Below are 24,763 nucleotides of genomic sequence, written 5' to 3' on the forward strand. Positions count from 1 at the left end.
AATATATATATAAAAAGAGAAACAAATCAATAATATTTTTTCAAATTAGTCAGAACTAGTTGAACATTATTTTTTTCCTATTTATTTTGAAAATAAGATCATATTTTATTTTGTACGATGACAATTTATTTTGTACAATAAAGTACTGTGTCCTTCACTTCCTTCATTTGGAAAGAACTGATTTAGTGGAAGATAAGTTTCTTTGCACCCTCTGAGCAAAACTACCACCAAGCCTGATTTCTTCACTAAATCTCTCAAGAAATTGTTTTATGCAAGATAATTTATTTAGATCAATATCTTTTGCAAACAAAAATGCACAAACTAATATTAATATCTCGACTTATACACAATACTTCAAAAAAAAAATTGTAACTTAAGGTAGTTGTCTAGATATCATCCACATATATATCTTAATAGACTTAATAATTGATGGAGACTATGGACACTACATATAACATTTGTTGGATAAGAAACCAGTGTTATATGTAATTTTTAGGTTAAAAAAATTTATTTCCATATTATTAAGTTTTGTTCATTTTTCTATGTAATATAATACACTATTTTCAATTAATGTCAAATTTGAGTTTGAATAGATTGAAATATGTCCTTATGATGCAAAAGATTTTGATACTGCATATTGAATGATTGATAATAAATTAATATTGGAGTAATTAGGTCAAACACTTATGTTTGAATACATTCAAACTATATAAAGAAAAAAAGATCAATAATGTTTCTTCAAATTGAACTGAACTAGTTTAACTATCATTTATTTCTTTTAGAATTTAAGTTCCGTTATATAGGTTTTAAGTTGTAATGATAAATTAAACATTAATTGGATTTTTGCTTCAAACTCAAATGGAGAATTTTGAAGCAACACTATACCAACTTCTCTTAGCATGAAGGATTTTGCACCGGAAAATAATAATTATCAAATTATACGTCAATATTGTATGCAATATTGTATGATATTGTACCCAATTATATGCAATTAATTTAATAAATAAAATCTCATGATTTGTGGATGCTTACTTAATTAGATTGTAATTTTGTATTTTTAAGTTGTAATGATACAAGTTTTAAATTAAACATTAATTGGATTTTTGTTTCAACCTCAACAGATGGGTAATTTTGAAACAACACTAGAACAACTTCTCTTAGCATAAAAGATTTTTAACCAAGAGCACCATATTTCTTTAATAGAGAAGTTTGATAAAAAAAAGTGGAAATAAGGAAGCTGTGAGAAGGGAAATGGAGAAGCTGCATCACGAATATGACACGCTCAATACTGAAATTATGCACACAAAACTAGTTAAGCTATTAAAGAAATAATAATTATCAAATTATACGTCATTACTGTATGCAATATTGTACGATATTATACGATGTAGTACCCAATTATATACAATTAATTTAATAAATAAAATCTCATGATTTATGGATGCTTACCTAATTAGATTGTAATTTTGTATTTTTAAGTTGTAATGATATAAGTTTTAAGTTGTAATCATAAATTAAACATTAATTTGATTTTGGCTTCAACCTCAACCTCAGATGGAGAATTTTGAAGCAACACTATAACAACTTCTCTTAGCATAAAAGATTTTTCATCATGAGCACATTTCTTTAATAGAGAAACTTGATCAAAAAGGAGAAAATAGGAAAGCAATGAGAAGAGAAATGGAGAAGCTACATCACGAATATGACACGCTCGAGACAAAAATCAAAGTTGGGAGTATTCGCCTGCAAACAAAACTAGTTAAGCTATTAAGAAAATAATCATTATCAAATTATACGCAATTATTGCATGCAATATTGTACGATGTTGTACTCAATTATATGCAATTAATTTAATAAATAGAATCTCATGATTAGTGGATATTTACCTAATTATATTGTAATTTTGGATTTTTAAGTTGTAATAATAAATTAAACATTAATTGGATTTTTGCTTCAACCTCGAAATTAGATGGAGAATTTTGAAGCAACACTATAACAACTTCTCTTAACAGCAAGAATTTTTCACCAGGTTATGTAATATGCACACTCATGAATAAATAATTTGATAAGAAATTAAATATTCATTCACCTTTATCCAGTATCTAAATAAAATAAACAAAATCTAATTAAAGAGCATGGTGCATATGTGAATATATATGTGCACATTATTATTATAATGTTTATCTTTCCATGATTTGTAACATGCACCCTCATGAATAAATAAATTTTTTAGTGGTTAAATACCCATTCACCTTTATCCAGTGTTTAAATAAAATAAACCAAATCTAATTAAAGAGCATGTTGTATATGTGAACATATATGTGCACATTATTATAACATTTTTCTTCCAATGATTTGTAATATGCACCCTCATGAATAAATAAACTTTTTAGTGGTTAAATATCCATTCACCTTTATACCGTATCTAAATAAAATAAACCAAATATAATTAAAGTGTATGGTGCATATGTGAACATATATGTGCACATTATTATAACACTTCTCTTCCAATGATTTTACTGGTTGAAAATATTATAAATTGTAATTGTAAGAATTATTAATAGGTTATAAAATAAAATTTCAAGCAGAATATTGGATTATATATATAGATATTGGACGTAAGAATTATCATTACTGAACTCACACGCTTGAACTTCCTCGCCTGAAACCCCAACAACTTCAACTGAGTTTACTGGGAAATCCGGCAATGTGCTTCTTGCGGCGATGCTAGTGTTGGGTCTATTAGTGTCTAAGTTCAAGAGGGGAGGGGTGAATTGAGCTTATAAAATTTTCGCAAGAACACACAATTTTTCAGTATTCCAGAGGCAAAAAGAACAGATTGTTTTTACATGAAACAGATTGATTCTTCAGAGCAGTCTTGGCACAATTTGAATTTTGTTCAATGTAAAATTGTGTTCAACAAGAAATATAACAGAACCAGATCAGCTTAATATTATGAGGATGAAGGATACAGCTATGCTTAGAAATCAATCAAAAGCTACACAACACAAGATTTCAAGAAGTATGATCCTTTCTCAGGTTTTAATGAATGGTCAGTTTGTTCACAATTCACTTAAACCATTATATGCAGCAACCTTGTTTATGATCAGAAAACTTCAACAAATCAGGAAGAACAGTTTTCACTTAACCCAGAATTAACAGATTCAATTTAAAAAGAACAGATTTAGTTCTTGACAGAATTAAGCAAAAACCAGAAAAGAGTGCAGGGATGAGAATGCAAGATACACACGTTTTTATACTGGTTCACTCATACAGAGCTACATCCAGTCTCACCTTACCCCAAGGTGGAATTCACTAAAAAACAGTGTCAATCACTTACAAAACCAGTAGTTCTTGAACACTACAAGAACACCACACACAATGCTGAAAAACCCTATTTCAGCACACCTTGCACTCCAAGAAACCCTATCAAGGAGTGACTAACACTTACACCTTTACAAAACAGAATAAAGGAAAGATTACACCTGAAAAGAAGATGCAAAAACTCAAAACCAGTAGTTCAATTTGCTGCAGAAACTGCACCAGCACCTTCACCAAGATTCAAGGTTTCCTAGAACAAGCACACTTGAAAATCTCTTTGGAAAACCTTTCAAAAACCCTTTCAATCCTTCTTCTCACATGGAAATTGTTTGATCTCTGTCAAAAGTGTAATTGCTCAGCACTCTTTCATGTGAGAGAGACATTGTTTATATAGAAAACAGTTTCTAACTTCTTTTCAAAAAACAGTTGAAAAGCAGTTAAGAAAACAACAGATTCAGTTTTGAACTTAACAGATTTATTTTGTAAAAACTGCCAACTCAGCTTAACAGAAATAACTGTCTGAGTGGTACCTTTGGAGCCCTAACTAACTTGTGAAAAACCTTTCAACTCACCAAGGAATAAACCTGTTCTTTCTCAGTGAAACAGATTAAAGTATAACACACAGGCTAGCTCAGCTTAACTGAAATAACGAACTGAGTTTTCCCTTGGTGCCTTAACAGAAATTTAGAAAAGCCTTTTAACAGAGAAGAAATAAACAGATTCTTTCTCCATAAAACAGATTTATTTGTGTACTGTTTTAAAACTGTTAAAAACATTTTAAAAAGCTTTTCAAAAACTATTTAACGAAAGCCTTTTTAACAGAGAAGAAATAAACAGATTCTTTCTCCATAAAACAGATTTATTTGTGTACTGTTTTAAAACTGTTAAAAACATTTCAAAAGGCTTTTCAAAAACCATTTAACCACATCATGTGCTTGATCTAGACTTGGTTAGGCATCTAGGATATGTTACACAGCAAAAGGCAATCATACACACTTACAAGCCTAATTACATATGAATCTAAAAACCTATTACAATCTTCAAAGCACCCAAGCCATTTTCTTCATCAAACACACATCAAGCCTTGGTAGGGAAGAAGCTTCCTCCAGCTTCAACAGCTAGACCACCTAATCTTCCGTTATCTAACACGGCGATGACACCAACCTGGCATCAACCGATTATGTATACTGCAGAACGCCACTTCCACAAACGGTGACTATGTACACTGCAGAACGCCACTTCCACAAACGACACGACTATGTACACTTCAGAACGCCACTTCCACAAACGGTGATGCCACTTCCACAAACGGCGACTATGTACACTGATGAACACCACTTCCACAAAGCTGCAACACGAATATGACACACTCGATACTGAAATCAAAGGTGAGAGTATTCGCCTGCAAACAGAACTAGTTAAGCTATTAAGAAAATAATAATTATCAAATTATACGTAATTATTGTATGCAATATTGTACGATATTACCTCATTATATGCAATTAATTTAATAAATACAATCTCATGATTTGTGGATCATTACCTAATTAGATTGTAATTTTGAATTTTTAAGTTTTAATGATATAAGTTTTAAGTTGTAATGATAAATTAAACATTAATTGGATTTTTGCTTCAACCTCAACCTAGTGAAATCAAAGTTGAGAGTATTCGCCTGCAAACATAACTAGTTAAACTATTAAAGAAATAATAATTATTAAATTATACGCCATTACTGTATGCAATATTGTACGATATTGTACGATGTTGTACTCAATTATATGCAATTAATTTAATAAATAGAATCTCATTATTTGTGGATCCTTACCTAATTAGATTGTAATTTTCGATTTTTAAGTTGTAATGATATAAATTTTAAGTTGTAATGATAAATTAAACATTAATTGGATTTTTGCTTCAACCTCAACCTCAGATGGAGAATTTTGAAGCAACACTAGAACAACTTCTATTAGCATAAAAGATTTTTTACCAGAAGCACATTTCTTTAGTAGAGAAACTTCAAAGGGAAAATGGAGAAGCTGCATCACGAATATGATACGCTCGAGACTGGAAATGGAAATGCTGCCAAAATGTGTCATTCATGCTCGCTTAAAATCTCTTAGGATTTAGGTCTTTTAGTCTTCCAAACTGCACCTCAAAGAGAGTTGGCCGAACCTCTCACACTGTTCCTGCACATCTAAGGCTTACACAACTCTTAGGTGAGCCTTATTCCACCACAATCCATGGTTGCTTCCGCAAAATCTACCACAAAAACCGAAAGAAGAACTCAAGGTATCATTTGGTGATTTTGCACCGGGAGCACATTTCTTTAATAGAAAAACTTGATCAAAAAGGAGAAAATAGGGAAGCAGTGAGAAGAAATGGAGAAGCTGCAGCACGAATATGACACGCACGCTCAAGACTGAAATCAAAGTTGCGAGTATTCGCCTGCAAACAGAACTAGTTAAACTATTTAGAAAATAATAATTATCAAATTATATACAATATTGTACGATGTTGTACCCAATTATATGCAATTAAATTTAATAAATAGAATCTCATGATTAGTGGATTCTTACCTAATTAGATTGTAATTTTGGATTTTTAAGTTGTAATGATATAAGTTTTAAGTTGTAGTGATAAATTAAACATTAATTGGAATTTTGCTGCAACCTCAACTTCAGATGGAGAATTTTGAAGCAATAATAGAATAACTTCAGAAAGGATTTTGCACGGGGAGTACATTTCTTTAATAGAGAAACTTCATAAAAAAAGAGAAATAGGTAAGCAGTGAGAAGAGAAATAGAGAATCTGCAACACGAATATGACAGCTCAAGACTGAAATCAAAACTGAGAGTATTCGTCTGCAAACAGAACTAGTTAAGTTATTAAGAAAATAATAATTATCAAATTATACGCAATTATTGTATGCAATATTGTACGATGTTGTATCCAATTATATGCAATAAATTTTAATAAATAGAATCTCATGATTTACCTAATTAGATTGTAATTTGGAAAGAGAAAGTCTCCTACACTATTATATATTTCTTATACATGAAGTAATGCAAATATATACAAGAGAATAAAAAATTCTTCTTTATTCCCATTTTCTTACCTACAATTTTCTTATATAAGCTACACACTAATACAGTTAAGTTGTAGAGAAAACAAGTTTATTTGGTCAAAGAAAAAAATGAGAAGAAAAAGGTGAGATAATAACAAAATTGTTTTAAGAAAAAGATGAGGCACTTCAAGAAAGAGGTGAGATAATCCACCAATTTGAAATAGATGAGATAATAACAAAATTGGTCAAAGAAAAAGATGAGGCATTTGAACAAATTCAAAGAAGAGATGATGTGTAGCAACAATTGAGAAAGCGAAGAAGGATATGAATATAGAAATGCAGGACATTGAAATGTTAAAAGGAATGACAAATGTTCTTTTCAACACTAGAAATCACTTTGCTTTCAGATTAGAAAATTAGTTTTATATATTTTTATCTTTTTCCAAATTCTTTCTTCCAATATATACCTATCACTTTTTTGGATGCATCATGCATTTTTTTTTCTCGCTTTATATCACATGGCATGGCATAGAACATATGCCACACAAATTTTTAAATCATAAGGTCAATTTCCAATAAGAGATGAGAAGCAAGTTGAATGTTAAAAGGCCAAAATTTTCGTTAGAAGCAAGTTGAATGTTAAAAGGCTAAAATTTTCTTCTCTTTAGATGTGAAATTGAGAAGTGATCTTATTGTTATTTATCAAATAATCAAAGTGCATGAACCAGTGAACTTTTGTACAGTATTTGTTTGGATAATTTTTATTTTCTAAACTAGTTTCTTGTTTATTATGTGAGTAGCATCATATTTTATTTTGTACGATGATCACTTATTTGGTATGATAACCAGGTCAAGTCATTAATTTTAATAATATGTTTACACTATATTTTTTTAAAGGATTTTAATTTGCAAATTGGATTGGAATGGATGAGTCATGTATGCATTCAATATTATTGAAATGGAAGAATTTTTTTTTTTAATCAGCAATAAAGAGTTAATAAATAGAAGTACTAGGAGTACTCCAACCCATTTACACAATTCCTTATACTAGAGAAAGGAGGTTTCGAGATAACATGCCTAAACATAGACATATTCTACACATATATCTGCTAATCTTAACCTCTTTAAAAACAACAAGATGTCAATACATAAACCAAAATAGCTATCAAGGAATCCTGCAACTTAATCCAATTCCAGACTATAGGCGTATCAGCTCAAAAGAAAGACTTTGCCTCCTTGCTATCTACTGCATTTTCCAAGCATCCATTATGATTAAAGTTGTACCCCAAGAACATTACTCTCATGCAAATCAAGAATCCAACAAAAAGCAAAGAAAGGGTGTTAATCATCAATGTATTGATTTTAAACATTCATATACATTAATACACCAATCAGAATAAGAGAAATTTGACTTTGGAAATTTATAACTTACCCATGCCCACGCCTTTACTTGGGCCAAAGCAAAAATTTCAACAGGATCCAACACTGCATTATTGAAAATTATCCTATTCCTATGATTCCAAATTCCCCAAATAATAGAAATCCACATGCATTTCCAAACACAATTTTCCAAGTATTGATGTTTTTGAATTGGTTATGTTTAATGTAGTGGTGTAGTTGTTTGATGTTTGGATAGGTTTTGAAATGGACAAATATTGATGTTTAATGTTTGGATAAGTTTTGAAATGGACAAAAATTGATGTTTGATATTTTATTTTAATTGAATTTTTGATGTTTTACTATGTTTGATTGAAATAGAAGAAAAGAATATTGAGGTTTAATGTTTTATATAATAGAATTTTTTTTATTCTCAATTTATATTCAATTCTTTTATAATTATTGAATTTTATTATTCAATTTTTTCAGTAACCATGCAAAAAGTAACTTGCTATGTTTTTTCATTATTTTTCAAATTTTCTTTTTTCTTAACTTGATTAATTGATTTTCTTTCGTTGGTACTTGCTCGTCCATAAAGATATACGAAATTAATATTCTACTTTAGGAGATATTTTAATTAAAATTAAGAAAAATCAAATTTCTAAGCGTCTAATAAAAACTACAAATTTACTAAATTTAGTAAATTTTTGCCACTCAAGAAAGAATAAGAGTACTCAAATTTAAAAAATGGTAAAAGCTAGAAAAAAGTACGGAAGTGTAATTTTTTTTAATGTTTTTTCATTTTTAATAATTTATTCATTTCCTTTCCAAAAAGCAATTTAAATATTGCTATGAATAGTGAACTAAAAAAAGCTTATATAACATTTAAGAAAATAAAATGTATTAGAAACACAAAAAATATAAAAAAAATCACACTTTTTTTATGAAAAAAAATTATTAATATCCACCCAATAATTTTAATATTTAATAGTTTTAATAAATTTATATAATTTTAAGTATCTTTTTCTTTTTGAAATTTTACTTATATTAAGTAGATGATGTAGGTTGCTGAAAAAAAGTGAGAGTAGAGGTAGATACTAATATTAATAGGTTTCACTAACAAGTAATATGTAAATAAAAAGTTTTGAATTTTACTTACATGATCATATGTGGGTAAATATATTTTTGATTTTATCAACTTAATAGTATATGTAAGTAAAAGTGTGTATATGTACAGATTTTTTTTTAGTGTTTTATTTTAAAATTTGCAGTGACTCCATCATATTTCTTATATTTTGTTTTAATTATTGATTTAACTTTTTTTCTTTCTAAATTTTAAAATCACATGATTTTAAAATTATATTCTTCATTTAATTAATATGAAGAGAGCACTAGAAATGGTTATTGTAACTAAAGGAATAAATTTATTTAAGTGAAAAAACCTTAAATAACTACTATTAAATATATATATATATATTTATTTTTTTTTGTCTTACTATCAAGATTGCTTTTATACCTAAAGTAAAAACTTATTCCTTTATCTTATTTTTTTTATTTAAAACAACTAGCCATTACAATACCTTATACTTTCACAACTTACATGACTATTATATAATATATAGTAATAATATTATCAATGTATAATTATTAATGTTGATAATTATATAAGTTATATAAAGTTATTTATTGAATAATAGTAAGTATATATGAGAGATTGGTTGTCCTTTAAGTTTTCATTATGGTAATTTTTACTTTTATAACAATTTGTTAGACTATTTTATTCTTTAACTATTTTAAAAGTTATGAATACTCTCTGAATTTTTTTCATATCAAATTAATAATATGAATTATTGAAAAGAATAAAATTATTAAAATTAAATTTAATATTTAAAAAAATGAGTTTACATGAACAGAGAAGAGAGGAGAAAATCCTCATCTCAGCGAAGCCATGGCAGCGACCAGTTCTTTCTCTCTGCTAAGGTACGCTTCCTCTTTCGCTTTCATTTTCTCTCATTTTCGTGTAATCCCTTTGGTTTCTCTTCGAATTCGTTGCAGGAGCTGCGCGCCACTGAAACTAGCAACACCTTTCGCTCGCAAAGCCTCCAACTTCAATCTCCTTCTCCCTCTTCAACAACGCAGGTTTCAGTTTCTTTCCTCACTTTTCTGATCGTTTAAGCACCTTCTCTTAATTTCTGAAATGACAGCAAAGGCTTATCGCTGAACGAACTTTCAATTTTTATAATTATCTACTTCTCATTTACCCATCTTAAATTGTAGTTTGCAATTTTTTTCAAATCTTAACAGAGAAAGAATGTGACTGCATTAGTCATTTATGAAAATAGGAATTAAAAGTTTAAAAAATGTTTTGTGAAACTAAACCTTTAGAAGAAGGCCTACGGACCTAATTATTGTTATAATTTGACTAGCCTCTTAGCCCCATAATCATAAGTTTAATATCTGGATCTTATAAAACCTAAAAAAGTTTTTTTTTTGCCTTAAAAATATTTATTTTTGTCAACAGTCAAATATAAGATTATTAAAAGTCTGAGTCTTAAAGATTCTTGCTAAAAATTGCGAGGAGATCTTAAATATGATATGATATTATAAGAGCTACAAAAAGAGAATTAAGACTTTTTGGAATGACTCTTGCAATACAGAAAAGAATATGTGGAGTCGGATAAAGTATTTGATGTGATGTGATACTTACGGGTTGAGGTTCTCCCACCTAATGGACTAGTTATTTGTGTTGAACTCTCCTCTTGTACTAAGTCTTAACAGTTTTTTTAAAGGATATATATATATATATGTTATGATTGGCATTGTTACAAATGTTTGGGATTCATCTGTTATTAGTAAGACTTAAAATCGAGTGTTTCTGTTGATTTGAAATATACATGTTTGATTTCATCTTATGCAAAATCTCGATTTCATCTTATTAGTGACTGTACTCTGGGTGTGTACTTGCTCTGTGATCTATAGGTGTTTTTTGACATCTTGCTTAGTTGTTACAGGTTGGGCTTTAGTACTCATGCCACGAACAATGAAGAGGCTGCTGCAAAAGCAGCTGCTGTTAATTTTGACAGTGAAGCTCCTACAATGTAACAGCCTTTTCACCTGTAGCATAATTTTTTTATTATGGTTTTCCCCTTATTCATGGATGTATAGTTTATATTGTCATGATTATTGATTAAACTCAAATACAACTGAATGCAAATTTCACTGCATGATATTAATTTTCCAAAAAGATTCCACTAATATTGAACTTTTATCCCTTCGTCTTACTCTAAGAATCATGTTAAAGATGACATTGGTTTTACATTCAAGGAGTTCACTGGGATGTAAAGATTTTAAATCTCAATAATGCAGGTTTCCCTTGCAAATGATAACTGTGATAGTCAATATGAATTTCAGGAACTGGTAATTATAATCAGTGAAGTATGGCTGGAACCCTTTTGGGCTTCATACTATATTCGAGATCTGCATTTCTTGATATTTCTGGACTCACTGGCACACATACATGCACAGATGCATGCAAACTTATAATTGCTTAATCTTTTTGTTGTGTTTCTTGTTTTTGTGTAATTTTGTGATCTCCATTTCCTTTCCAGATTTGATAAGATCATAAATAAGGAAATCCCTTCGAGTATTGTATACGAGGATGAAAAGGTTCTAGCATTTCGAGATATTAATCCACAGGCTCCAGTTCATGTTCTAGTCATTCCAAAATTTAGAGATGGATTAACACAACTTGGGAAGGTCAATAATCGCCCTTTTTCTATGTGTACACTGACAAAAAGTTTTACACGATTATTCTTTTCAGTGGTTCTTTTGCTTTTCCCCCTGTTCTGGCTACTAACATCAAGAAAAATTACAAGGATTTATTATATATATAACTTCCTGTATAGTATTTAGGTGAATAGATTTTTGGAAAAAAATCTAATTTCTCATGAAAGTTAGTTTACTGAAATTGTAATGTCTTTTAAGATGTTTTTGCGGAGACTTGCAAATGGAAGATAAGAAGCATCATTGAAAATAGCTGAATATAGAACTTATAAGTGAGATCCCATGACAAGTCTTGATGAATTGAAATTCAGTAATTTCACATGCTTGTCTAGGAGGAAAACTAATATGAATTTAAACAGAACAAATACTGATTTTAGGTACTCTGAATATGTTGGTTTTGAATTTGTGAAGCATCTCATCCATAATGACCAGATTGCCTTATTTTCCTATTTGTCTCATGGTAGTCTAATTTTGAATATACTTTCACATTATAGAGCCCCTAAAAGTTACATTTTGATTCAAATTTTCTTATTTTCAATCTTTAATTAATATTATTTTCTTGCTGGTTGTCGGGTTTTTGGTTAATTTTGATCATTGAGTTATTTGGATGTCTCATTAGATGGCAATATTACACTGTTTTTTTTATGATCTGATTTGACGATTTTAAAGAACCTCTAGTGTTTATATGCCAACAAAGGAGCAAATTTTTCTTTAAGGCCACTCCACCACTGTAGGATATTTCCCGATCTCTCTCTTTGCAGCAAGGAAAAATTGAGTTCTTTTTACGTGATATATAAAATCTCCTTTTACAGGCTGATAGTAGACACGGGGAAATATTGGGTCAACTTCTCTATGCTGCAAAAATAGTAGCTGAGAAAGAAGGCATCGTTGATGGATTTCGCGTTGTCATCAACAATGGTCCAAGTGCCTGTAAGCTAGTTTCTGGTTAACAATGTCTGATTATTTTCACTTGCTTATAGTGGTGCAACAACCTACTAACTTCCTCTTCTCACATTTTTTTTTTGATTAGGTCAATCTGTGTATCATCTGCACTTGCATGTATTAGGTGGGAGACAGATGAATTGGCCACCGGGTTGAATTCTTGTAAATTATAACTTTGAAAATTTCTGATGAATCTCTTGGATATTTCTACTCCTAGAGTTGTAATTTCTGACCCACTTATAAATAATATAGGAACAAGTAATCCTTCAGTTTCTGGTTAACTGATTATTCAGCGGAAGCTTATCTGCAATTAAATAGAAATGGTGAAATACTCGTTAGTTTTTACTAGGAAAACCCAACCTTTTTATGTCTCGAAATCTCATTTTGAAGTAGGAAACTTTTTCTTAAACAATTTTAAGTTAAAAATAATTTTGGTGCTATACATGTCGCATTTTTTAATTTGGAACTTCTAATAAAAAGGTTTTAATTTACTCTATATTTGTAATTTTTCTTTTGTTCCTATTATTCGTTGTTCTCAAATACTGTGAAATTAACGTGAAGTTATTATGAAGTATAAAAATAAATTTAGAATTTATGGTTAAAATTAGTTATGGTTTGTGAAATTTGGGAGGTGATCCGTGAGAAAGTAGTAAGTGCAGTTACTTTATTATCAACATGAAGGCATTTCCAAATTGTTATTCTTTCTTAACTTTATTGAGAAAGACCTGAACTTTATGTTTTTGTATATATATTTATTCTAATGGTTTAAAATCAATTTTTCAAAACAGCTAGCTGCCTTTTCTGACTGAAAATCAATTCTTCAATCATTAATTTTCTCAAAATAAATTCTAACGCGCTGAATGACTTTTTCATATTTGCTTTGTTGACTCTAAAGAAAACCTTCGCATTTAAACCTTAAAAATAGAAAAAAAATTATGGAATTTTTTTCCTTTGATATCTAAGAGTTTTAGTTATAACCTTTTCAAAAAGAAATATTACTTTCTTACGCTTTCTCTTCTTTTTTAGCTTATACCCCCTCTTTTTCTCTGATTTTATAAAATAATGTAGAGAGAGGTATGACAATGAGAAAGATCAAACTCTATTTTTTATTGATATCATTTTCTTACTTATATTTTTGTGTTTTTATTTTAAGTGTTTTCTTAATTGGACACAAACAACTTATAAAATTACTTGTATAAATATTATTTTTGAAATTTTTTAAAGTAATATAAATTTAGAATAAATTTGCAGAAATTAAAGCAAAATTTTACAAATCATACAAGAGAAAATTCTTTGAATGTACCAATTTTTGAAAAAAATTCCAAAAAACTTTTTATTACCTATTACCTGCCGTTGACAAACGAATAAATTAACATTTTAATTACATTTGATTTATTTTTTAATTTAAAATATTATTATAATGGTTTCTCAAGTTTATGTCTTTTAAATTTTGGATGTGAACAAAATCTTTTCCTTTCATTTATAACCCATTCTTCCTACAAGTATGTTTTGTGACTCAAGATTATTATTACCAGTGGCATAGACAAGACTTTGGCCACATGAAACCGCGTCTTACTTTACAACCTGCTTAAGCAGTTTCCTCTTTCCTTGTCTCAACAATACTGTTTCTCGTTCTTCTTCTTCATCATCATTCATTCACCTTTACTATTTCCACATAAAAAAGTGGCCAAGCACTATCACTTCTCATGCAACTAATTACAAAAGGCTTCTCCTGAGACGTCTAGAATCTTCTGTTTGCTCACTAAAAGAGTCTCACGATCCTCATCACCATGATCACAAATGATTTTTTTTCAACATGAAGCTTAGCTTACTTCCAAGTGCAATTTTTATTTTTCTATTTGCTTCAAATCAAGGTACTTTATTTTCATTTTCCACTTCTAAAGTAGAAACTTAGTGACCTTTCAACGGTGTTTGGCAACATTTCCTGTAATCTGCTGGATCACGAAATAGGGGCCATCTGAACTCCACAATTTGGCAAGTTCGTTTGGTCTCTGGCCCTTTTGTGGTACTTGTTCATGTAAGTTTCCTAAATCCTTTCTGCATAGGGTTTAACAGATGTTGTTAGACTCTACATTGTTGCAAAAAAAAAAAACTTTGATTTTAATTGTTTAAATATGATTCATTTCCCAAGATAAAGTAAAAGTTATGAATTATTGGATAAGCATAATTAGAAACATGACTTTCATACTTTTTAGTACATAACCAATTATGAAGATAACAAAACTGTTTTGGGAGAAACTATCTTGTTTCAAATCTTAATTCAACCTCGTAAAACCAAAACCAACTTATAAGGTGAGAGGTTTGCATTGAATTATATAATATGAAATGTTAATCTCTAATTGTGGGATTTCCAACATACAAATTTTCTTGTTCTTGAGTAGTACATAAACTAACTTTACTAAGTGTGTTCTTGAGCATATTCTAATGCTCAATCTGCTTTGCTACTGGAACTTGTTTAACTCGTGTGCTGAGGGTGAAAGTTGTTGTTTTGTTTCCCTTGAAAATGTACAAAGAATGTGGAACCTTGAGTATTTAGAAGTCAAAGACTAATTTTTTGCCTAGACTAGTCAACCCCTTTTCTGCTTTTGGATCCAGCTTCATTACTAGTTATTTAGCAATTCCTTATTTTCTGAATGATAGTACTGCAAAGTTTCATAACTGATTTTCTTTTTTCAATTGATATGGGAGGTATGTTTGAGATGTTCTGTAAGAAGTATGAAAATGAAATTATTTTCTTATCCATTATTCATATATCTTCTTTTGCAACTGTGTTCTTGACTTATGTATCAAGTTTAACTATTTCTAGTCCACTGAGTTAGGTCCCCATGGCGCTAACAAACAATATACTATTTGTTTGTAACAGAGGAAAACACAATGTCACTGATGTTATTTTAGATTTATGTTAGCTTTGCTGCTTAGCTTACCTGGACATTGAAGAAGATCATGACAATGCAAATCTCAAGTAAAAAGTTCGATCGAGCACCAAGCATTCGACAGCTGTTTCCACCACAAAATCTTGAGGAAAGTAATGGATGTGTCATATGCTCTGGTCAGTCCTTCAATCATCAATGTAACACGCAAGAAACCAGAACCCATCAATGCTATGGTTCAAAACCACTTCTGTTAAAAGATGTGGCTCCTAGCCCCAGAAATTCCATATCTTCTGTTTCCAATGCCCTTGAACATACTGTACCTATGCATCAACTAGTTGATCGCTCAGCTACTTCACCAATTTCATCTCATCAAGTTGATTACCAATTGGATATTGACCACATTTGTTCTTCGGAAGCCCCCTCAAGTTCATTTCCTGCCTTTCGTAAGTTCATCATGCTGGCTGTACATTATTAGAAGTTTTGTGCTCCATGATCCATTACTTAAGCATCTTAGGTACTCATTGTTTCTAGTATAGATTTATAAGAATATTGTAGAACTCTGCCAGCTGTGGTAAGGAATTAGTGGTTAAAATGTGTTGATATTCAATGTTTGCATGACAGGAGATAAAATGCCAATGAGTCTTCGGATGTATTTGCCCTTATATAGAGCTGCTTTGAAAGGAGACTGGGAGAAGGCCAATGAGTTCCTAAATTTGCATCCTGGTGCGGAGAATGCCAGGATTTCAAGAGGGTGGGAAACAGCTCTTCATATTTCAGCCGGGGCTCGAGGCACCAAATTTGTGGAGGAACTTGTCAAAAGAATGGAAACTAGAGACTTGGAAATTCAAAATAAAGATAAGAACACTGCACTTTGTTTTGCTGCTGCGTCTGGGGTTACCAAGATAGCTAAGCTAATGGTGGAAAGGAATGGAAACTTACCTAGAATACGAGGTAGTGAAGGGGTGACACCACTTTATATAGCTACATTGCTGGGCCAAAGGGACATGGTTTGGTATCTCTATTCAGTGACCGATAAAGAGATTCTAAAAACAGAAGACTATTTTAGTCTACTAATTGCTGCTATATCCACAGATTTATATGGTAAATTTCGAAAACTGGTTATGAGTCCTTTTAAGAGACTTAGAAGTTGTAGTTAGTCATTCATGAACTTGGTTTCTCAGATTTTGCCTTACATGTTCTGGAGTGTCGACCACAATTAGCAACTTATCATGGCTTGAATGGGGAGACAGCTTTACATGTGTTGGCAAAAAAGACTTCATCATTTAGGAGTGGCACTCAACTGGGCATCTGGGAAAGATGCATCTATCCATGTAGGTATCACAGCATGAAATTGTGAAATTGTTACATTTTATGAGATCTTCTTACCTTATGCTTTGAATGTCATCTTTATAAAGTCCTTATATAGAAAGATTGTTAGGTCTGGCTAAACACTATACATCTAGATGAAGTGTTAATACCTATAAAAGAAAATGAGACCAATAAGAAGTTCATTTTTTTTTTTCAAAGGATGACTTGTTGAAATTTCTTTTTGAAGGGATCCAAGTCAAACTAGCAACTGAGTACAAATGCCAGTCAAACAACTCGCTATCCCAGGCTCCTTCAACTTTTCAAGGTATGTTAATTTTTTCTGCTGCAAAATATAAGGAGCATCATCCATAAAGAAATGAGCTTTCACATTCAGAGGAAGCTTTAGACTTCGTTAAGTTTTTTTTTATCACATTTATGATACATCATTAGAAAGATGATTGTTAAATTAAGATAGCTTAAAACATATAAACATAGAAAAAAACCATAACATGAAAAGAGAAGAGTGATGAAGAGAAACAAAACAATTTTTTTATTTTCTGCCTAACCACATCGTATTTCATACTCTAAATTATATTTAAGGCCACATACATTAGAAATGACAGTCCATCATCATTCTCATACATGCTGTCAGCAAAATATCATATACCCACTGCATTTAGAGTACAAATCTGTCCAAAATCAAAGTAAATGTATGCCAAAACATTACCACTTACAAACAAACTCACTGAAATAAGTAAACATAATTAAAATAGTAAAAAAAGAAGATTTTTGCAGCCCATTAATTTAACAATGATCTGACACAATCATTCTCAAACCTCTTTCAGTAATGACATTAAAAAACAAAACCAAAATCTTGCAGGGAATGGATTAATATGATCAATATAAAGACATCAACAATGGTATTTCCGTGGTCACCAACAAACATGAATATTCAACATAAATGATATATTGCTTCTCCATTATGTCTATGTAACCAGGATATTTGTCTTGTGATTCATTATTAAACTATGTATTATTGGATTGAAGTTGCAGACCTATTGGTGAATGGACTCTGTCGTGCTGTAAAATATCTTGGTATGCTGCCAGCCTGATTGTCTCACTATAGTTGTTTTTACTTGAGCTAATTTGCTGTACTTATAGTGCCAGGATTTGAAACCGTTCAGAAGAAAAAGATATTGAACTCTCAGGCTTTAAAGTTAGTGCAACATCTTTGGGAACTAGTAGAGTCATCAGACGAAATGCACTATGGAGACTTAATTAAAAGCCCTTTGTCACGGCCCCTATTTATTGCTGCTGAATTTGGAATACCTGAGATTGTAACTGAGCTTCTTTACTCATATCCCGATCTACTTTGGAAAGTTGACAGCCAAAATAGAAGTCTTTTTCACATTGCAATCATGTATCGCCAGGAAAAAATATTTAACCTGATTTATAACATAGGGGCACATAGGGATCTGATAACTTCTTATAGAGACAATAACAATCACAACATACTGCATTTGGCTGGAAAATTGGCACCTTCAGATCAACTTCATGTTGTATCTGGTGCAGCACTGCAGATGCAAAGGGAATTATTGTGGTTCAAGGTCATTGTTGAATCCTCATTCTGGATTCTGCTTTCTCAGTTTGGTTGCTCATTGAGTACTTAAGGTTGTTTTGAAACATTTCATTTCTTAAATTTTCAGGAGGTGGAAAAGATCATACAGCCTCTATTGAAGGAGATTAAGGATTCTGAAGGTAGAACGCCTCAAATGCTATTTACCGAGGAACACAAGGGGTTGGCCAAAGAAGGAGAAAAATGGCTGAAGAACACTGCGTCATCATGCATGCTAGTTTCAACTCTTATTACCACTGTGATGTTTGCAGCATTATTTACGGTACCAGGTGGGAACAACAACAGTAATGGATATCCTATTTTTATGCGCACTACATCCTTCAAAGTTTTTGCTCTCTCAGATGCTCTTGGATTATTCTCCTCAGTAGTATCTATATTGATGTTTTTGTCAATACTCACCTCAAGGTATGCACAGGAGGATTTCCTTGTGTCACTGCCAAAAAGGTTGAGTGTTGGCATTGCGACCCTTTTCTTCTCCATCATTACAATGCTCATAGCTTTTGGTGCAACCTTTTTCATCGTACTTGGCCATCAATTGGCATGGATTGTCATTCCAATAACCCTTGTTGCATGTATCCCAGCAATATTGTTTGCCTTTTTACAGTTTCCTCTTCTTGTTGATACAATCTCTTGTACATATGGAGCTGGTGTATTTGCTCGTTGAGGAAATTAGGTAAATACTATTCATCCTAGGTGATTAGCTAGAGTGTGAATTTTCATTTTGGTTTTGAAATTTTGATGACTCAATTCCTGATATACCAGCAGATTTTCTCATAGCGTTTCTCCAGAATTGCACCTTAGTCTCCTTTTTTGTACTTAGCAAATGCATTTTTGTAACTCTCTGTGGATTGATGTCGCACACGTGTAAGTTCTACATTGTAGAACACAGGGATCACAATCTGTCCATATTTCTCTTTGCATTCAAGTTTTGTCACAAGTTCTTCTTGTTGGTGTTGAGGGAATAAAACAGAGCAAGATATTTGTGAACAGAAAATATATATTTTATTTCACTGTTCTTTTTCAAATAAGAATACAATATCTCTAAATAGTCTTACAATAGACTTCTCAAATTCTACCTTCTCTCTCATAAAACCTATACTATAATTTACATTTAAATCATAGTATAAATGATTTTCAAAACTAGAATTAAAGATAATAATTATTGTCTATTCAGATGCTAAAATAAAACTGATGACGGCTGAAGGCTTTGAGTTTAATGCTAACAAATTCCCCCTTAAACTCAAACCTTCCATATTATTCACTCAGATTGTTGCTTTTCTGATTGTCATCGCTCACACTGCCTCCAATATTTTCTTTCACTGCATCAATCCGTGCAGAATTTTGAATTGAATTACTTTTAATTTTCCAAACAAAATCTTCTCCACTTTCACCCTTTGAATTAAAAGGATTTAAGAAAGACTTTGACTTCAATGAGCTTCGAAGATAATGATTATACCATATTTCTCTTTCAGATGATGTCTTAACACCATTCCATTTATGGTCTTCTCCTAAGTCAAAATCATTATTTTCAAGTAAAACACATGAACCAAAAGGGGCTTTTAATTTGAATTGTAATTCATTCACCTTTTCTTTTTGTGCCAAAAGCAACAAATGGAGTTCTTCAACTTGATTGACTCTACTTTCCTTGTCTTTCTCCATATCAACATATTTTTCTTCCAATTTTGTAAACCTTTTTTCCAAGTTATCAAATTTTGCTTCAACACTCTCCAATAATTTTCCCATACTGAGAATATTATTCTTCAAGTCAGGTACATAAATTTCTGTGACATTTTCTTTGGATTTAAAGGCAATGTGCTCCTCCTCCATTGGATTGAGAGCAAAACTTTTTCCCTTCATTTCAACTTTAAACAAATCTCTGCCATCAACATCTTTGATTAAACAATGTTTATTTTCAAACATCACCTTATTGCCTTTTTCCAACAATTGACCAACACTCAAAAGATTTTGATCAATCTCTGGCACAAAAAGAACATCTGTAATGATTTTTATACCTTTATAGCTTGTGATAGCTATTGTGCCTTTTCCTTTTACTGCCAGGTGTTCACCATTTCCAATCCTCACCCTTTTAACATCAGTAGTTCTCAATTCCTTGAAGAGTTCCTTGTCATGTGTCATGTGGTTGGTGCAGCCACTGTCAATTAACCAAGATGCACTTGAAATATTGCTGCAAAAACCAGTTGCAACGAAAAGCACATCCTCCTCCTCATTTTCAATTTGAGCATCTACATCTTGTTGCTCACTTTGGTTTCTACAAATAATTGCTTCATGTCCAAGTTGATTGCACTTGTTGCACTTAGTATCAGGGTCTTCTCCAACACTTAAACGGTGGATGACCTAACTTGTTGCAATGCTTACAAGGAGGATAATTTCTACCTTTGTTTCTCCAGCCACCTTCATGTTTGACTAGTAAGGCTCCTTCTATTGCTCCATCTTGTCTCATGGCTCTCCTTTGTTCTTGTGCTTGTAAAGCATTTAAGAGCTCTGCAAGAGAAATCTTTGATAGGTCCTTTGTGTTCTCCAGGGTTGTTATGGTGGCTTCAAACCTCTCTGGAACTGTTACAAACAGTTTTTCCACAATTTTTGAATCTTTAAACACAGATCCAAGCAACCTCACTTTGTTGGCAATGGTTAGAAGTCTGTCTGAGTACTCTTTTATGGATTCCGACTCCTTCATTTTCTGCAATTCAAACTCTCTGATTAGATTCAGGGCTTGCATTCCCCGAATCCTCTCATCACCTTCATATTCTGCCTTGAGGTAATCCCAGATTTCTTTTGCTGACTTCAAGGTCATTATCCTTGTGAATACCATAGGAGATACAGCTGCAAATAGGCATGCTTTTGCCTTTGATCTCTTCATCTTTTTATCTTTCTGTGATTTTATTTGTGCCACCGTAGGGTTTTCTGGAAGGGACTGAATTTCATAGTCCTCTTCTACAGCTTCCCATAAATCCAATGCTTCTAGATAGGTCTCCATACGAACAGCCCACATTTGATAACTGTCTCCATCAAAGACAGGTGGTGCCATTGCTGAAAAATTTGATCCTCCTTCCATTGGTGCACTCTACTAACCTCACAGATCCCTCAAGAAAATAGCTCCGATACCAATTGTTGGTGTTGAGGGAATAAAACAGAGCAAGATATTTGTGAACAGAAAATATATATTTTATTTCACTGTTATTTTTCAAATAAGAATACAATCTCTCTAAATAGTCTTACAATAGACTTCTCAAATTCTACCTTCTCTCTCATAAAACCTATACTATAATTTACATTTAAATCATAGTATAAATGACTTTCAAAACTAGAATTAATGATAATAATTATTGTCTATTCAGATGCTAAAATAAAATTGATGACGGTTGAAGCCTTTGAGTTTAATGCTAACACAGTTTAAGAAGCAATTTCATTGAAAGCACCACAAATAAAGACAAAAAGAATCAATTGTTTATACCTTCAAAAACTGCACCTACATGTTCACACAGCCAACTTGCCACCATAGCTGTTGACTTGGTCCCATAAGAAAGATAAGTGAAAGGGCCAAACACCCACTGACTACTGCTACAAGACTATTTGTCTCCGTGGCTGCAGGCAGCATGCTGGTCATTTAACAGACTTAGGCTTAAAGCCCATGCATCCATGCATGGATATCTTAACCACGAAAAAGATTATTTATTATTATTATTATTATTATTATTATTATTATTATTATTCATTAATTTTAATGATTCATAACAATATAAAATTTATTTCAAGAAATATGATAATTTATTGTGAGTTTGAGATATCAGGTTTAGTTATTTATTAATGAATTTATTTTCATTATTTTTCTTTTATTTTTTTTGTTTGTACCTCATGTGTATGCTCTTTTTCCTCCATCAACTCTCTCAAGTGCATTTGCATATATATATATATATATATATATATATATATATATATATATATATATATATATATATATATATATATTCCTCCTTTACAGGTTCAACATTTGATGGCTGTGGTTGGTTATGAGCATTTGTTGCCATAACATGCGTTTCAGAATTTAAGAATGTGGAGTGCCTATACCTCTTTAATTTGTTTCTCTGCTTTTGAATGACAATATGTAAGTGAAAAAGGGTAAAACTCCAATTTGATCTGTGGCAGGATGTATCACAACCCCTTCTAATTTGGATGACAACCACCAAACATACATGTGAACAAAAGAACATGCTCATTGGATCCAACACTTGAGGGATGCCAAAAGAACCCCATATTAATTATTAGGCAATCTGTTCAAGGTCTTCTATCCTATTCAGATGAATACTAAGTCACATGATACAAACAAAATACAATTCTCTATCTGTCTTTGTCACTGCAATTGCGAGATCCACAAGTTGCAGAAAACACTGATGTTGGCCAAATACCACAGACACAATCAGGAATACCAACACAACTTCACTTTCCATCACCATAACAACCACCTGATCAATACTTTGACAATTGTGGACACTCTTTCGCATCAGCACAAGAATAAATTTTAACAATCTATTGGTGTAATGCATTTGCAAAGTATGTACCCTTATGACGTTCCATCTTTTCACTAGCAAGAATCTTATAACCAGCAAGAGACTGATACTTCTTCTGTTCCTTATGTCGATGAGCCTGCGTTGTAAGATCAGCAAAATGTTGATTATGAAGACAACCATACATGATATACAAAGACAACCACGTCACAATCCTCCACGATCACGAAACAGAAGATCTCCACCTTGTGAATCTGGCCACCATCTCAAACTCAGGTCATATTCTTTATCAATAACAGCACACACGTAATATACCATCTTAAAGTTTTGGGTATGCTTGATTCTATTGATTTTAATTGTGGTTTTTGTGTAAGAACATAGTTCTTTTTACCAGCAAGAAACAATGAAAATAAATCCACCCACTTAAGGGTGATACAACCCTCATATTGAGTAAGAAAGGATAAACAGTAATTTTCCACATACATATCAAAAACCATAAAGAAATCAACTACCATAAAGAAATCAACTACTGCCTTTCCCAACACACTACCTATTACAGAAGAAACAAAAAATCAAGAATCAACCTTATAGTGACATTAAATGGAATACATATAAAGAGTTTTAACCACCAGTCAGAACATAGTATGTCCATATGATTACTGTAAAAGTAATATGAACTCACGTTACTAAATTGAATGTTGTAATAATCAATCCAATTCTTATATGAAATATACACATTCTTCCAAATCAAAGATTTCATTGTAAACCACTGGACTAACGTACACAGTTTATCTAAAGTGTCAATCCAACAATGCTCGTCTGTGTACATAATACACTGTCTTTGTCACTTTTACCCTCACCATCTGTTATAGCGATGTAACTTCAAGTTCTCTAGTTGTTGATGGTCCTTCAGATCGACCAAGGATGAAGCAGAAAATGAATCCCAGCTGGGGCGAAGGTGGATCAGAAGAAAGATCAATAACTATACTCAACGATTCAACCGAAAAACTAAACCCTTCTTTCTTTGTTGTCTTATACTCCAACCACTCTGAAACACTGCTTCCTGGATACAAAAAGAGGTTGATAAGTACTGAAATAAAACCAGAGATTGTGAAAGAAGTTATAGAAACAGAAGAAAACAGAGAAGAGTTTTTGCTTTAGGTGAAGGAAGGAAGATTGGAGAAAAACTAACTTCATATTATATATATATATATATATATATATAAATAGACAGACAATCAACTTTTTCATTGTTCCTGCTTACGATCAAGTTAGTACTTGGTCTTGAGTAGTTAGTAGTAATAAATGCACGTAACTTTGGATGATGTTGGTCAATCTATTTAGAGGAATGAGTTGGATTCCTATACTTTATAAGTCTGTATTAGAACAGTATTCGTGGTTAACTAACACCATGTATGATTTTGTCTCTAATCCTCCTTTAATCTTGCTATTAGGGTGTTAGAGTGAGGTTTGGTCAATTAGAGTGTTTGAGTGAGGTTTCGTCAATGTAGTTTTTCATGGTCGGGGTCTAACCCGGTGTGTACAATCTTAAAATAAAGATTATCTCTAATATTAACCTATCAAAACAGAGCAAATAGAAAATATGAAATATGATCTTAAAGTATCTTGACAAATCTCAATTACTAACACTTCTCCTTGAGATTTTCTTGGATACTCCAAACTTTGATCTCAGCATTTCAAACTTGTTCTTTGAAAGTCTTTTGTCATGATGTCTACAATCTGATTGTCCGAAATGCAATGCTTCAAGCTGATTTCCTTTGATTTCTAAGCTTCTTTAATGGCATGATGTTTCACTCTGCCGTGCTTATTTCTACCATGCTAGGTAGGATTTTTTACAATTGCACGTGACATATTATCAACCATATGGGAGTAGATTCATTATGAAATGTATTTA

At 31.6% G+C, this 24,763-nt stretch overlaps 2 protein-coding genes and 1 pseudogene across 13 annotated transcripts; 2 read left to right on the forward strand and 1 right to left on the reverse strand.

The window, feature by feature from the left end:
- The first annotated feature begins 9,659 nt into the window (after positions 1-9,659).
- Positions 9,660-12,768, forward strand: LOC137821342 (HISTIDINE TRIAD NUCLEOTIDE-BINDING 2). Of its 2 annotated transcripts, none has more exons than XM_068625890.2 (6): positions 9,660-9,742; positions 9,818-9,901; positions 10,765-10,860; positions 11,371-11,518; positions 12,358-12,475; positions 12,576-12,768. In XM_068625890.2, exons 1-6 carry the CDS (start codon positions 9,711-9,713, stop codon positions 12,641-12,643), a joined length of 546 nt encoding a protein of 181 aa, XP_068481991.1. In that variant the 5' UTR covers positions 9,660-9,710; the 3' UTR covers positions 12,644-12,768. The 2 variants fall into 2 exon arrangements, with proteins under 2 accessions (XP_068481991.1, XP_068481992.1); XM_068625891.2 differs by having other exon boundaries at positions 10,774-10,860.
- Positions 12,769-13,998: 1,230 nt separating this feature from the next.
- On the forward strand, positions 13,999-19,099 carry LOC137821452 (uncharacterized). Of its 11 annotated transcripts, none has more exons than XM_068626053.2 (8): positions 13,999-14,525; positions 15,404-15,824; positions 16,003-16,482; positions 16,563-16,712; positions 16,937-17,014; positions 17,743-17,784; positions 17,851-18,296; positions 18,396-19,099. In XM_068626053.2, the coding sequence occupies exons 2-8, from the start codon at positions 15,452-15,454 to the stop codon at positions 18,987-18,989; spliced, it is 2,163 nt and encodes a 720-aa protein (XP_068482154.2). In that variant the 5' UTR covers positions 13,999-14,525; positions 15,404-15,451; the 3' UTR covers positions 18,990-19,099. The 11 variants fall into 11 exon arrangements, with proteins under 11 accessions (XP_068482154.2, XP_090151896.1, XP_068482151.2 ...); XM_090295770.1 differs by having other exon boundaries at positions 14,001-14,361; positions 15,415-15,824; positions 17,737-17,784; XM_068626050.2 differs by having other exon boundaries at positions 14,015-14,525; positions 15,372-15,824; positions 17,737-17,784.
- A 480-nt stretch (positions 19,100-19,579) lies between these two features.
- Positions 19,580-21,594, reverse strand: LOC150025303 (uncharacterized; annotated as a pseudogene).
- Between the last annotated feature and the right edge of the window lie 3,169 nt (positions 21,595-24,763).

Source organism: Phaseolus vulgaris, chromosome 9 (assembly GCF_051622355.1).
Source record: "Phaseolus vulgaris cultivar YP4 chromosome 9, ASM5162235v1, whole genome shotgun sequence".
Classification (NCBI taxonomy): Eukaryota; Viridiplantae; Streptophyta; class Magnoliopsida; order Fabales; family Fabaceae; genus Phaseolus; species Phaseolus vulgaris.